At 40.6% G+C, this 13851-nt stretch overlaps 1 protein-coding gene across 1 annotated transcript in view; it reads right to left on the reverse strand.

Annotated features, from left to right (window-relative positions):
• Positions 1–1063: 1063 nt before the first annotated feature.
• TFAP2B (transcription factor AP-2 beta) overlaps positions 1064–13851 on the reverse strand; it is a 78019-nt gene continuing 65231 nt past the window's right edge. Inside the window, exon 8 of the mRNA XM_042445174.1 lies at positions 1064–2663. Within this exon, the coding sequence (XP_042301108.1) occupies positions 2363–2663 (301 nt within the window). The 3' untranslated portion in view covers positions 1064–2362. The remainder of the gene's footprint in view (positions 2664–13851) is intronic.

Genomic DNA, 13851 nt, shown 5'->3' on the forward strand with positions numbered 1-13851 from the left:
TGCAGCTCCACCCTCATCCTCTGAAGAAGAACTACATTTAACAATTCTGCCTGACACTGCACACCAAATGCTATTGCCCCTCCCCAAAACTTTTCTACATACTGGAGAAAATAGTATTCGCCTCTCAATATGACACAACCTATTCAGTTACCATTGCTTTGCTTAATCTTTTCCCTTTGAGCTTCTTTAAAGAAGTACACCTGCAGAATTACAAAACAGCTGGTTTTGACTTGAAAAGGAAAAATGTCAGAACTGTGGATTTTCATCTCTGTACCTGATGAAATGTGTAGGGAGTTCTAGTCCTCTTTGAAGAAGTTCATAAGCCAAGCGGGCAAAGCTTTGGGAAACCAAAAAAATAAAATAAAAAGGGTACATACTCCTAAGAAGGAAATTGCATACTTATCAAGACATTCTTGTAACTAACAATTCTTTGAAAAAAGATGAGTGTGAGATCTGAGATATTTTTGAAGAAGACTGATATAGTTGAGGAGTCGGCAATCAGAGTAAGAATCAGCAGTCTAGCATCTCTCTCTCTCAGCACATTATCCCCAGTCTCAGAACCCCATTGACATACATGGAGCTCTCTGCATATAGGGGTTCTCCTGTTTATTTCAGTGATGCACCTATGTGTGCACATTTCTCAGCACACTCCGAGGTACCACCTCAAGTAAAACATAGGGTTTATTGTGATACAAAGAAAACTCTTATAGATGAGAGAGCTCCATGAACACCTTAGAAGTTCTGCATCCAGAAGGAATTGTCAAAATGCCAGGGTGGCAAGATCATACTAATTTCAATCCCAGGGCCGTTTCTGATATAACATTTCTCCTCTACAGAAGGCATGTACATAAAAATGTTTTATCTATGGCCTGTTACAGACTGCCAAAATAAAGCTGCTTCGGGTCTCTTTGGAGGTATGCTGTTTAAATGATGTATGCATCCTAAGAATCCGGAAGCTGCACCAAAGCTGCACTCCAGTGCTTAGGAATGGAGTGTGGCTTTGGCACGACCTCCGGACTCTTAGGACCCATGCATCATTTAAATAGCATACCTCCAAAGAGACCCGAAGCAGCTTTATTTTGGCAGTCTGTAACATGCCTAAATTTTAAAAGTCATTTTTAAAAGAACTACCCACAAGCAGGAGATTCTCCTCCCCTTAATTTTCATAGTTATTGTTTACCAGTCTAACATTTTTCAAATATATGAAAAAGACAGACATTGTACCGCAGGTTAAGGGCTCATATGTTAGACAACAGCCTTATTATCAATCCTGTTGATCCAGATGTACAGTAGTAGTGTTTAGAGCATATGCTTGAACTCAATGGGAATTAAGTTAGCCATCTGATTTAAGTTCAGCTCATTTCAGTATGTCTATTTTAGGCATGACTGTGTACAAGCCAATATTCCATTATATTATGTCCATCCCAATATTTCCCTGGATCTCATAAAAGCTCTTACTGTCAGTGACAATTGCAAGTTGCAGTCTCAGAATTTTGTGATTAGATATGCTAAATGTCTAGTTTGTAGTGAACTGTCAGTTTAGACAAATATCTCACACTGAGGGTTCAAAGTAGGTATAGTTTTACTTCTTTGGAGCCTGAGCTTGTTAACTGTATGTGTAGTAGCTTGTTTTCCTTCCTAACAGCTCCTAATCTAGACAAAACCAGAGAATAAGTCTGTTTCTCCCCTTTCCCCTCACTCTTAACAAGTCTGTAGGCCATAGACTATTAGTAAAGCCTAACTATTCTGATAACACAGAGAGGCAATGGCAAGATGTCACACAAAATAAGGAGCTACGGTTGGGCAGAATTTAAAGCATGAAAGTTTGCTCTGACCACCCCAATGTAAAATAAATCCATCCCTTAGAAGGTTTTTGCTTTTTCTACTTTAGATAGAGACACTTAAAAAAAAACCAAAAACCAAACAACAACACAGTAATACAGAAACCGACTATGGATTCAGTCAACATATCAACATTATCAAAATGATTCTTCCAATAAGTTATTGATTGCTTTTACATCTATTATTATTATTATTATTATTATTATTTTCATTTCCCCATCCCCTCCCCATAAAAAAGATTGTAGAAGGATAGAAGTGGAAATTCCTGGAAGTTGTCTTGAAAAGTTCCTCTGTAAAAGCCACCAAGCCACTGTTTCTGCTCCATTGTGCGCCTCTCACCTTTAGTTCCTTAAAAAAAAATATTTTGGGTGTAACCTACCTAGTATAATTCTTCCAAAGCCCAATCCAATATTTTAAAGCTAAAATTAAAATGTTTCTAAAAATGTTTCTCTCTCTCTTTCTCTCTGCTTTTTTTTTTCCTTTTAATTTTTTCCCCTAATTTCATTAGCTTCATTTTGTTTCATTTTCTGTGCTTCTCTTCCTTGTCTCCAGTTTTACTACCTGGTCCTTCTCCAGAAGTGTGCCTGTTAGCAGAGTTGTTGTTCAAGAACATCTTGTCCATGCCTTTCAGAGCTTCCGTCAGATAGTTCTGGAGAGCAGTCAGGGCAGCGCATATGGCTGGGGACCCAAAGCCATGGGTGATGAGGCTGAAGTGAGTCAAGCAGCTCTGGATCCCTGGTTCCAAAATGTGGCTAGGCCTGCTATTGCCAATGGGTGTCCTGTCCTGGGCCAAGAGATCAGTAAATTCTTTACAAAGTTGCCTGTAGAGGAAGAAGACACAAAGCAGATAACAAGAGCCAAGACTGGGCAGCATAAGCCAACTTTATTATCAGTGGCATCACCAGGCTTGGTGACACCCAATGTGGGGGGGGGGGCTGCCAAGGGGAAGGGCAGCCAAAGCTTGCTTGATCTCTCCTCCCACTGCCTTGCTCACCTGCTGCTATTGCCACTATCACAACTCCCTCGCTGGGGAGTGAACTGGGCTGGTGACAAAGCCACAAGGGGCACACTCACCCCTCCACTGCAGTGGGAGGATGGCCTCACCAGGTGTCACTTCTCCTGTGTGGTGCAGTTCAAAAACCTCACACCCATGATGCCACTGTTCATTACTAACACTCTGTAAAATATACTTATCATGATCTCACACCTAGTACAGTCACTTTCAGGATACATGGAAAGACTGCTGTTTCCTCTCAGTCCCCCCCCCCCCCTTTCAATCACATTTGTACTGTCCTCCTCCAAAAAGCTCAGGTTGTAGAAATTATTCTATTCTGTCTTCACAGCAATCCAAACTGAGAGACTGGGCCAAAGCCACCAAATGAGGTTCATGGCAGAGCAAAGACCTCCCATTCATTATCCACAATATTGTTTTAGCCCTTAGCGGTGTTGTTGTAGTGGCATTTCCAGCTGCAGAAGCAAGGAGATCAAGCCTTTGGGGTAAATCCAGCCTGAATATTTTCAACATTTTTAGTGAGTGCTAGAGTCATATCATCCTAGAGTTGGAAGGAAGCACAAGCCCATCTAGTCCCACCACTTGCCATGTTGGAATACACTCCTAAAAATGCCCATCTAAGCTCTGTTTAAAGACCTCCAAAGAAATCTATTCCAGGGTGAAACAGCATTTGTAGTAAATAAATAATAAATAAAATAAACCATATTCTTATACCCCGCCTTTCTGCTGCAGCAATCAAGGTGGCTTACATGACTAGAATATGTAGTATGTGGTAAGAGCAGTCCTTGCTAATATTTAGATGGAAGCTCTTTTCTTCTAATTTGAATCCATTGGTTCATGTTCTAGTCTCTAGTGCAGCAGAAATCAAGCTCACTCCACTTTCTACATGACATCCTTTCAGATATTTAAAGAAAGCTATTATGTCACAGCTTAAAGATATCTATCAGGGACGTAGCCAAGGGTGGGATTCTTGGCGTCCGGACCCCCCCTTCCATTAGAAAAATGAATGGTGTGTGCTGCTGCGCTGCTGCACTCAAGCACCATTATAATGGTGGCACTTAGTCTGGACACCCCCCCCCCTCCTAAAATCCTAGCTACGTCCCTGTATCTATGATGTCATACCATTCTGTGTGAAAACTCCAGGACATCTAGAGAATTACTGCTTTGGAATGAGGCTCTAGCCTCACTTCAACAGAAATGGGAATGAATATCTATGTGTTCATCCCTTGTGGGAAGGAATGCTCTACTTTAGCTGCATTATCCCATGCAGAAAACAAATAGCTGGAAAGGATAAAAGGTCTCAGACCAAAAGGCAGCACAGAGGAACAGAATCAATACCATCAGTGTAGACAACTCTATGCACACTCCATAGGGTGTAAACCCTATTGAACCAAAAGTGGCTTGCTTTTGAGAAGATGTGCCTAAAATTTCACCATCAATCAGTTCCCTTGGTGTAACATCCATTCACATATCAATCCTCTGCTCCTCTAGTGGCCTGTTCAGACTGCACTGTGGAGCACCACTACCAGACAGGCAGTGGTTATTGATCGAAACCTTGGCATGTGCTTAGAAAGGAGGCACTATTTGCACTTTACAGAACAAGAAGATCAATACCAGACTTGTCCAAGGTTATGTAATAGGTTCATAGCTCAGCAGCAGTCTGAACTCAGATATAACAGTTTTACCTAGACAAAGGATTCTCAAATTCTACTGCCATGAACTTCCCTAAACTGACCCCCCTCAAAAATGGGCTAGTACAATTCCTTAATTGAAACGTAGATAAAAAATTCAATTTTGAGGAAAGACAAAAGACAACCTAAATGCAACATGCTGGACTAGAATTCAAAATCTGAAAGAAAAAAATAAATCTGTAGAGTGCAACATATCACAGGCTCTCAGGCTTATAGAAAGGGGCATTCTGCACTGGAAGAGGATGGTACATGTATGGAGGGAGGGGAGAAGAGCTCTAGAGACTTTTTATTCCAGAGTAACAGGGCAGTTTATGACCCCCCTCCCCCTCCCTTCTGGTAACTGAATATGGTGATAAAAGAGCTTTCAAGCATTTAAGTGCTGACACTTCTTGCAATTTTAATTAAAATCAAAAGGTTGTATTTCAGCTAATTAGCTTCTCTTTAAGTTCGGTGTATGTTTAGACCTACAATCAAAATCAAAGATTGTGTTGACTCAAATGGCATAGATTCCCAGGGAACTATTTATAGGATTGCAGTACTATAAATAGGATTGAGATTTCACAGTCTGTGGTTTCTTCATTTTTTCCAGATTTGTGATTTATGATGGAGCAGTTCTTTGAAGTAATTTTGAAAAACCCAGGACAAAAGGGCAGCCCCTCTTGGATGACAATGGATCTTCCCTGAGGTTTTACTGTAGGGACAGTCTTCAACTTTAAAGATCTGCCACTGCACCATTGAAAAAGATAGTGCCTGTCTCCTGGCTGAATAGAAATGGGACAAAAAGGAAATGGGAAGGGAGCACAGTAGATGCTTACACTTAACTAAAGGCCACATAGACCTTACACAGCCTTATAGCCTCCTTCTGCTGACATGACAGATCTGATCCATCAGCTCAGATGGTTATACCACACCAACAATCTTTAGAAAGTCAAACTGTTTCCTTGCCAGTATTGAGATTGCTTTTTAAAAATGCATAATCTATAAAGCACAGAGTCACTTTAAGAGCTATTTGCTATGAATAAATGTATTCTGCACATTAAAAAGACTAAGCTGAAGGACTGTGGGAAGTCAGCCTCTTCTTCCTGACACACTGGCTGTAGAAAATGAAGTGGGGGCAGTGCTTGGGATGTTTTCAGAATTTAACAAAGGAACTTAAACCTCACTCTCACATTATTACAAACATGAAAACTTGATGAGGTTGGGGGTCATATGTACATTATATTGCTTTCTATTGTTCCACTCTACAAGACAGCTTTGCAAATGTAAACAAGTTTGGGGAGTCTTTGTTTTTAAAATTAATAGTAATAAAATAAAAATAAGAATATGCATATTTTTCACTTGTCTGGGTTTTACTGACGTGATGGTTAGCACAAATTCATTAAGTTTGCTACTTGGAGGATTAATGTTTACCTTATTTTCCCCTCCCCTCTTTCTCAGGTTAAAATTCTGCCAACAGTTCAGTCTACTGTTTCACTGGTATATAATATGCAGCTTGCAGAATAATTCCTAGGCCATTTTCTCTTTCCCTCTCCTCTCTCAAACTGCCAGCCTCTTTATATTACCTGCACCATTTCAGTCAACAGATGGTGCTCCCACAACTTAATTACATTATAAGGCAGACTGTGATCTTTTACCTTACATAAAGCAACTCTTCACACTGGGAAAACTAGAAAAACTCTAGCAACTAAGAAACTAGCACAGTCTTACTTCCAGCATTCTCCACAGAATGTTTGACATGAGCTAGTGTCACCATCATTAGAAACCTCACCTATATTCTCAAGTGACACACTGAGACATAGCTCGGCCACCTCCTTAGCTATTTGCACGAGGCCTAAGGCTTAGTCCACTTCACAGAGCTTTGATCTGATGTTCTGCCTCACTGGTGGGAGTTGCATTTGATGGAAGGAAAAGGTTTCTATCTATGGAAGTTTGTAAATTTAAAGAAGAATCCCATGCTGTTGTAATCAGCAATATATACTATGTTGGCACAGGCAAGTGTTTCGGGGTGGGTGGGGAATGCCAGGAAGACCTCTGCTGCTACACTGACACAAAAGAACGGACAGTTACTAAACAGGCATACACACTTGGCACCCTCTCAGAATTTTCAGCACTGCAGTACAAGGCACTTCTTATATTCTTAAGCAAGATACAATGGATAACAGAAGAAATGCTTCAGGCAGTATAGGAAAGAAGAGCAGATAGGAACAAAACCCAAACCATGAATGCAACTGTCCAATGAGTAGTGTGTAAAGATAAAGAGAACTACTATAATAACCAATGCAAAGAAATAGAAGACAACAAAAAAAGGAAAAATAGATATCTCTTCTACAAGATCCAGGAATTCAAAGGGAAGTTCAAACTGGGAACGGGGATGCTCTATGACAGTGATGGTGAACCTTTTAGGGGCTGAGTGTCCAAATTAAAAGGTCTTTTGGCACCGGGTGTTAGCTGATGCAGAGGCAGGACTTCTGCCCTCTTGGGGCAAGACTTCCAGGGCGGGACTTCTCTCCCCTGTTCTTCGAGGCCTTCCCGGGGGAGGGGCAAAGACGGAACTCCTCCTCACCCCATGCAGAGAGCCAGTTGAAGGCAGTGGGGATCTGGAACGAGGAGGAAGAATTATGTGCTTCTTCCTCCCCCTCCCCCTGTGCCATTCCTGGTCTCCGGATGCCTGCAAAGAGGCAACTGGAGGCCCGGGAGGGTATGGAAGGAGGAGGAAAAGGTGCATGCCTCTCCCTCCTCCTCCCCCCACACTGTCTCCTCCCTTCAGCTGCCTCCAAAGAGGCAATTAGAGGCCATGAAGGGTCTAGAAAGAGTCAGTCAGTCAGTCAACCTTTATTAGGCATAGAAAAACAACATGCATTTACAATAAAACTTCTGGATCATTAGTAAAATTTAAACCATAATCTTGTTGCCTCCACCAGAAAATTAGTCATTAACCTGATAGTGTGTGGCTTCCGATCTTCCAATAGGTATTCCACTGATAACCCATTCAAAGAGATATTCATTTCCAATAACCTTCTTGACATTTATATACAATGGACAAAGCAATACAATGTGATGAAGAACGTCTGGAGCTTGATCACAGTGACATATACAATTCAAAAATGGGGTCTGCAGATATCTGCCCTGGTCACATTTGAGGGGTGTACATTCAGTCTTGCAAACAAAAAGGCCTTCCTCGACACCTGCAGTGAAAGGGTTTGAAAATAGTCTGGTATCCTACCCTGCAAGGGGGGGGGGGATAGCAAGCATCGCTGGAGAACACACTCTGGGAGGAGTGGGATATGTCAGTTAATATTCTCTCTCTGCAAGGCAGACCCTAATAGATTCAAGACACTCCTTTTTGGTAAGTAAAAGGAGAGGCTCAACATGTAAACCTATCGAAATTACTTTACTTTCATAAAATTTAGCCCATCTAGCATAGTAAACGTCAGATAGTAGGAACCATAAAAGACTGGATCTATTAGGCCAGAAATATATCTTAAACCAAAACCTATAAGTCATCAACCAGGCTTCAGTTTCAAGAGCATTCAATCCCAGTTCCGCATAGAGAGTCAGATGGTGTGTACACATGGCGGTACAGATAATAGTCTCCTGAAAAAATGTGTCTGCAAACGTTCAATCTTCTTATTAAAGGCTGGAATCCAGGTGAATATGCTGTAAAGTAATTGCGATCTTAATTTGACTTTGTAAATTTTTAAGGCTGCTAGAATATTCTGGTTGCCTTTTTTATAATAAAAAGATTGTATAGCCGCCAACGATCTTTTCCCTGTTTGTATTACTTTATCTCTCTGTATACTCCATTGCCTGTTAAAATGAAAAAGGACACCAAGGTAAACATACTTTTTGACCTGCTCAATTGTTTGATTAACAATCTTCCACGTTCTTGGTACAAATCTCTTAGAAAATACCAGTATTTTGGATTTCTCAAAGTTTATCAGTAGGTGAAATTTGTCACAATATTCAGAAAACCTTTTCAAGGCTCTTACCATCCCCACCTGTCTAGAAAAAGGAGGGACAGGTGCACACCTCTTCCTCTTCCCCTCCTGCTCCATCCCCAGCCTTCAGCTGCCTCCAGAGAGGCAACTGGGAGCCAGGGAGAGTCTGGAAGGAGGAAGAACAGGTGCACACCTCTTCCTCCTCTTGCCCCCACACCATCCCTGGCCTTCAGCTGCCTCTGAAGAGGTCACTGGAGGCTGGGCAGGATCGGGAAGGAGGAGAAACAGGTGTGTGCCTGTTCCTCCTCCTCTCCCCATCACATGCCAGGAGAAATGTCATCATGTCCCATCTCTAGCACACATGTTATAGGTTCACCATCACAGCTCTGTGATAAAATGAGGAAAGTATCACAAGACCAAGAAGAAATAAAAAGATGATGGTTGCAATACAAATAAGAGCTTTATAAAATAATGAAAAAAAATGAAAGACATATGGAATCAAGAATGATATGAAGATGAACCCCAGATTCAAGAAAGTGAGGTCGAAGCTGCACTAAGAGAAAGAAATTTGAAAGAATAAATCACCAGGAACAGATGATATTCCAACTGAACTGCTACTAATCCACACAGACAGACAGAATCAACTCAAGTGCTAACATGCCAACAAATATGGGAAACAAAGTGGTGGTCAACAGACTGGAAAAACTCAATATACATCCTTACCCACAACAAAAGGAGACACACAAGACTGCACCAACAATAGGACCATATCATTAATTTCCTATGCAAGCAAAATTATGCTCAAAATTAGACAATAATAATAATAATTTTTATTTCTATCTTCCCACTTCTCTCCATGGATTGAAGTGGGATCACAACAAGGTTAAAATCACAAAGTTAAAATTACAACAGCATTAAAACCACAATAAAATAAAAACATAAAAACATAAAAAACATCAGAATCTAAAAACAGTAGCATCCATCAATCAAGGGGTCAGCTGGTCTCGTTCCATACTAATGATCTTCATAGGAGGTCAGGAGGATAAGCACGGTGAAAGAGTTCTGTCTTTACCGCCTTTTTAAAGATTTCTAGAGATGTAATAAGGCGGGTCTCCTCTGAGAGTCCATTCCAAAGTCTGGGGGCAGCTATACTAAATGCCTTCAGGGAAGTCGAAACATGTTTGGATGATAGTATCTCCAACAAATTCTTCCCACTTGTTCTAAGAGTGCGGGGCGGATTGTATAGGGAGATGTATTCCCGCAAGTAACTTGGACCCAAGCCTTGTATGGCTCTAAAGACAATATAGAATCCAAACATATAAGGAGAAAGAACTTGTATGGGGTTCAGAAAAGGAAGATGTACTAGGGGCCACATTGCAAACATACTAATTCAGGGAATTCCAGAAAAAAATATTTTTTAAAAATTAGCATTTGCTTTATTGATTATAGCAAAGCCCTTGACAACCTAGAACATGAAAAGCTATGGGTTGCTCTTAAAGACATGGGAGTGCCACCACTGAAAAGAAATATGTACAGTGATCCCTTCACATTAACTGGGATTAGGGGTGCAAGACTTCATGAATGTGGAAAAACGACAAATAAAAAACCACTATTCTTTTTACCTAAGAGAACACCTCCCTAGGAATCTCTAGGTCATCCAGTGCAGGTGTATGGTCAACATCTACTGTAGTTTGACCATAGAATCATGCTGGAGGACCTACAAAGGACCTAGAGAAGTGTTTTCCCTAGGAAAGTCTGGATTCCCCAGCACAACTCTATGGTCAGCATCTGGCAGAGTTGTGCTGGAGGACCTAGAGATTCCTAGAGAGAACAAATAATCAAATCCAAAAAAGTCAAAGCCACAAATGTAGAATGCCAATGGTATTCAGATCCAGAGGCTACTGTTAAAACAGAATATAGATAAACAGAATGGTTCCCAATTGGCAGGGGAGGGGGCAAGCAAGGCTGCATAGTATCATCCTACTTGTCCAACTTGTACACAGAAAATATCATATGAAGAGCAGGTTTAGACTCAGAAGAAAGATGAGTGAAGATATATGGAAGGAACAATCTAAGATATGAGGATGACACCATACTACTAGTGGAAAACATAGCTAACATGAAACAACTACTAAGGAAGGTCAAAGAAGAAAGTGTAAAGGCAGGGTGATTCCTGAACAAAAAGAAAACAAAAATAATGACCACAGAGGGTCTGCATAAATTTCAAAAAAGACAATGAGGAAATTGAAAAGATTTCCTATATCTTGTATCAAATATTGATCAGAATGGAGACTGCACTCAAGAAATAAGAAATGACCAGGAATGGGTAGGGCAGCCATGAAAGAACAAGAGAAGATCGAAATGTGTAAAGATGTACTGTTGGCCCTCCATATCCAGATTCTTTATCCATGGATTCAAACATCTATGGCTTGAAAATGGTAAAAATATATATGAATTCCAAAAGGCAAACCTTGATTTTGCCATTTTATATACAGGGACATCATTTTACTATTCCACTTTACTACGTATTTAATGGAACTTGAGCATTCACAGATTCTGGTATCCACTGGGGTCCTGGAACTAAACCTGAGTGGATTTCAAGGGCCCACTGAACAACTGAAAACTGAATTGTCCAAGCCATTGTATTCCCTATCACCATGTATGAATGTGAGAGCTGAACAGTTAAGAAAGTGGATTAGAAGAGAATCAGCACATTTGATATGCAGTGCTGGAGAAGAGTGCTGAGGATACTGTGTAAGGCCAAAAGGACAAACAAATGGATCAAGCCTGAACTCTCCCTGGAAGCCAGGAGGATCAAACTGAGTTTGATCCTCCTTTGGATCCTACTTTGGCCATGTTTTAGGAGGTATGAATCACTAGAAAATACAATAATGCTAGGGAAAGTAGAAGATAGAAGAAAGAGAGGAAGACCACATGCCATATGGATAGACTCAATTAAGGAGGTCACGGGCCTGAATTTACAGAACCTAAGAAAAGCAGTGGAGGACAGGGGGTCTTGAAGATGTCTCATCAACAGGGTCACCACGAGTCAGGGTTGATTTGAGGGCAGGTAACAACAATAACAAATATTTAAAAGCTAAACACCACAAATTGACACTGAAAACTAAGCAGGCAAGATTAATGTAAATCCCACTCACCCCCTTCCCAGAAATAATGCTTGGGATAGATGGTAGACAATGTACACACATAGCTAAGAACTACAGTGATAGGTTGTAGGCCCTCTTCTACTGAAGCCAGCATGTTCTTGAATGGATCTGGATGTAGATCTGCACTTTACAGATTTATTTTACTTTAGTTATTTCAAAGCCACTTTTCAGGAAAAAAACTTTTCACATACCCACATCAGAAATATGTATTTGTAGAATCTAGATAGTGGTTTTGTTTTACAAGCTGTGGCTTAAAAAATGGGCTGATTTGCACCCCCAGGCACCCCTGAGGGCTACCAACACCCCCATTTCAGACTTTTGCTAATTTTTTCAAAACATGTTCTCTATACTCCCAAGGCCATTCCACCACTTCTTAATGCCATTATGAAAGGGACACTAATAAAAACAGAAGTATTTCTGGATGGAAGGTGGTTCTAAGGGAGATGAGATGAATGGAGGTGTATTTTCATGCAATCTTCAGGAAGAAATCACGGCAACATCTTTTGGAAGATGACCAAGAGCACCTGTTCTTGCTATTCCCTTGTCCACTAGGGATAAAATGGTTTAGACAGAGAGAGATTATGAACTTGGCCTTTCTTTTCCTGCTTGCCTGCTTCCCCGGGCCATCTATCCCAAAGAATTGTGGGCAAATTCCATCATCTTGTTCAGCCAGGGTTACTCTGCTCTTTGTTGTAATGAAAGAACTACCTCAGAGCTGACTAGCCCCGTTTTGTTTCTCTCTCTGCCATTTGTGATCTCTCTCTCTCTCTCTCTTCATGAAGGAAGACATGCTGGAGCATGTCTGCCTATTACTGTATCTTTGTTGCTGTTAACTGCCATCAATTTGACTTTGACCTATGGTGACCCTAGGAATGAGAGACCTCCAAGGCACCCTATTCTCAACAGCCCTCAGGTCTTACAAACTCAGAGCCGTGGCTTCCTTGAATGAGTCTATCCATTTGGAATGTGGTCATCCTCTTTTTCTGCTGCATTCTACCTTGCTGAGCATTACTGGTTTTTTCCTCATGATATGTCTGAAGTATGACAGTCTCAGTTTAGTCATCTTGGTTTCTAAGGAGAGTTGAGGCTTGATTTGCTCTGGGACCTATTTATTTGTCTTTTTGGCAGTCCAAGGTATCTGTAGAACTCTCCACCAACACCATATCCCAAATGAGTTGGGTTTTTTCTTCTTATCAGCTTTCTTCACTGTTCAGCTTTCACAACTATAAATAGAAATGGGAAACACAATTGCATAAACTATCCTTAGTATAACTTTAAACTTCAGGATTCTGTTTAATTTCTTCATAGTTGCCCTTCCAGGTCCTAGTCTTCTTCTGATTTCTTGATTGCAGTCTCCATTCTGATTAATGATTGAGCCAAGTATGAAAAATCTTGGAACTATTTCAGTGCTCACTGGCTACTTAAAAGTTATGTAAATCATCTGTGATCATTTGCACTTTCTTCCTTGACTTGCTTCAGTAATCATTCCAAGTCTTTCTATTTTCTGCTAGTAGTATGGTGTCAGCTGCATATCTTAAATTGTTGCTGTTCTTGCCTACATTTTTCACACTTTCTTCCACTGAGTTTAATCCTGATTCATGTATGATATGTTCAGCATACAGATTAAACAGATAGGATGATAGAACACAGCTTTGTCTAACCCCTTTGCCAACTGGAAACCATTTGGTTTCTCACTATTCTGTCCTGAGTCTTGTCTCTTGTCCTGAGTACAGGTTATACATCAGTCACATGTTGTGGCACACCCATTTCTTTAAGAGTGGTCCATAATTTTTCATGATCTGCCCAATCAAAGGTTTTGCTGTTATCTATAAAGCATGGGCTGATTTTCTTCTATTATCTTTCCTTTTTTAGGATAGTTCAGCAAGAATGAATTTCTTTAATAAACATTCCTCCTATTTGAGAATTCTAAAAACTATTTTTGTCCTCCACTTGGTTTTTACACATTCATCCTCTTAAGGTTGTCATTTCCACTGTTGCTGGAGAAAAGGACCTAACAGGCTTTCCTTCCACTAAAAATCTCTCTGCATTCAACACTTTGAACAAACTCATGCTAGTAAAAATGGGGTATGTGGGACCTGAGCTTTTGATGGAATGGCAGGAGGCTTCAGTGGTACATGGGGGCAATTTTTCCATGTTTCTCTTATTATTTTGGGACCAGGAAAAATCTTTTCTGCTGCAAG

The sequence above is a fragment of the Sceloporus undulatus genome, chromosome 1, assembly GCF_019175285.1.
Source record: "Sceloporus undulatus isolate JIND9_A2432 ecotype Alabama chromosome 1, SceUnd_v1.1, whole genome shotgun sequence".
Taxonomy (NCBI): Eukaryota; Metazoa; Chordata; class Lepidosauria; order Squamata; family Phrynosomatidae; genus Sceloporus; species Sceloporus undulatus.